General features: G+C 43.9%; 1 protein-coding gene across 1 annotated transcript; it reads right to left on the minus strand.

Annotated features, from left to right (window-relative positions):
- Nucleotides 1-542: 542 nt before the first annotated feature.
- Nucleotides 543-953, minus strand: LOC128732501 (histone H3.1-like). Its single transcript, XM_053825765.1, has one exon. It carries the CDS (start codon nt 951-953, stop codon nt 543-545), a length of 411 nt encoding a protein of 136 aa, XP_053681740.1.
- Nucleotides 954-1,430: the final 477 nt, after the last annotated feature.

Consider the following 1,430-nt stretch of genomic DNA (forward strand, 5'->3'; position numbering starts at 1 on the left):
ACGAGTGCGCTTGCACCAAAATCGTTTGACGAATTTTGAATCTACCGAGAGTCGCACTTTATAATTTTTGCATGTCAAATATATTGTCAATTGCAAGGAAAATTGCACCATCCAAAGTGCGATATCGCTCATAAAAGTGCTATTTTGCATTGAATCGTTTCGGTATCTTCGGCGCACTTATTGCTTGGAAGATAACGAAAAAGTGCGCCGAAGATACCGAAACGATTTAATGCAAAATAGCACTTTTATGAGCGTTATCGCACTTTGGATGGTACAATTTTCCTTGCAATTGACAATATGTTGTGACCATTTGAAATGCGATCATAAAAATTGGCACTCGAAAACTTGAAAACACGATAGTAATAACTGGATGGAGGGTTCAACATTTGGGACATCCCCCTTTCACTGACTCGATCGCTATTTTCGAAACTTCATAAACACCAGCTTACAGAGAAATGCGATTTTAATTCTTTATTCAATTGTTTGATAGCCCTGATAAGGGCCTTTTGTTGCAATGTGATATTAAACGAAAGTTATTTGTCTTAAGCACGGTCACCACGGATACGGCGAGCAAGCTGGATGTCCTTTGGCATGATGGTGACACGCTTGGCGTGAATGACGCACAGGCTGGTATTTTCAAGCAGATCGACCAGATACGCTTCGCAGGCTACCTGCAGAGCCATGACAGCCGACCTCTGGAAGCGAAAATCGGTCCTGAAATCCTCGGCAATTTCCCGAACTAACCGTTGGAAGGGAAGCTTGCTGATCAGCAACTCAATCGATTTTTGGTATCGACGAATTTTACGCAGAGCGGCTGCTTTCGGGCGATAACGACGACGCTTCTTTACTCCTTCAGTTGCTGGCACACTTTTGCGAGCTGCCTTCGTGGCTAACTGTTTAGGAGATGTCTTTCCTTCCGTAACTTTGCGGGCGGTTTGCTTTGTGCGAGCCATACTGGCGTCTGTTGAAGAACGATGCGAGCGATCCAAGCGTCAGGCGAAGAATAGCTTCAGACGGCACGCACAGCTCTTTTTATGTAGTTATTCGTTTAGCACGCAACCAATCAGCAATGCGCAGCATGAACACTTACTATCCTCGTAGATATAAAACAAGCCATCAGGGTTGCGGAGCGCATTAGTGTCACTCTTCGTTTTCAACCGTTAACGACAAACCAAAATGACTACTCGTGGCAAAGGAGGAAAAGGATTCGGATAGCGAAGCACCAAGCCCAAGCGTCATCACAAAGTTCTTCCCAGTAAGCCAGTTATTCGCCGTTTGGTTAGTCGTGGAAGTGTAAAGCGTTTTTCTAGGTTGATCTATAAAGAGCACACTACGCAAAATTCCATTACTGCCACGGTTGTTTTTTGTTCGGATTTAGAGGTTAAATTATTCAGAATAACAATAAAAGGCCCTTCTAAGGGCCACAATGT

The sequence above is a fragment of the Sabethes cyaneus genome, chromosome 1 (genome assembly GCF_943734655.1).
Source record: "Sabethes cyaneus chromosome 1, idSabCyanKW18_F2, whole genome shotgun sequence".
Lineage (NCBI taxonomy): Eukaryota > Metazoa > Arthropoda > Insecta > Diptera > Culicidae > Sabethes > Sabethes cyaneus.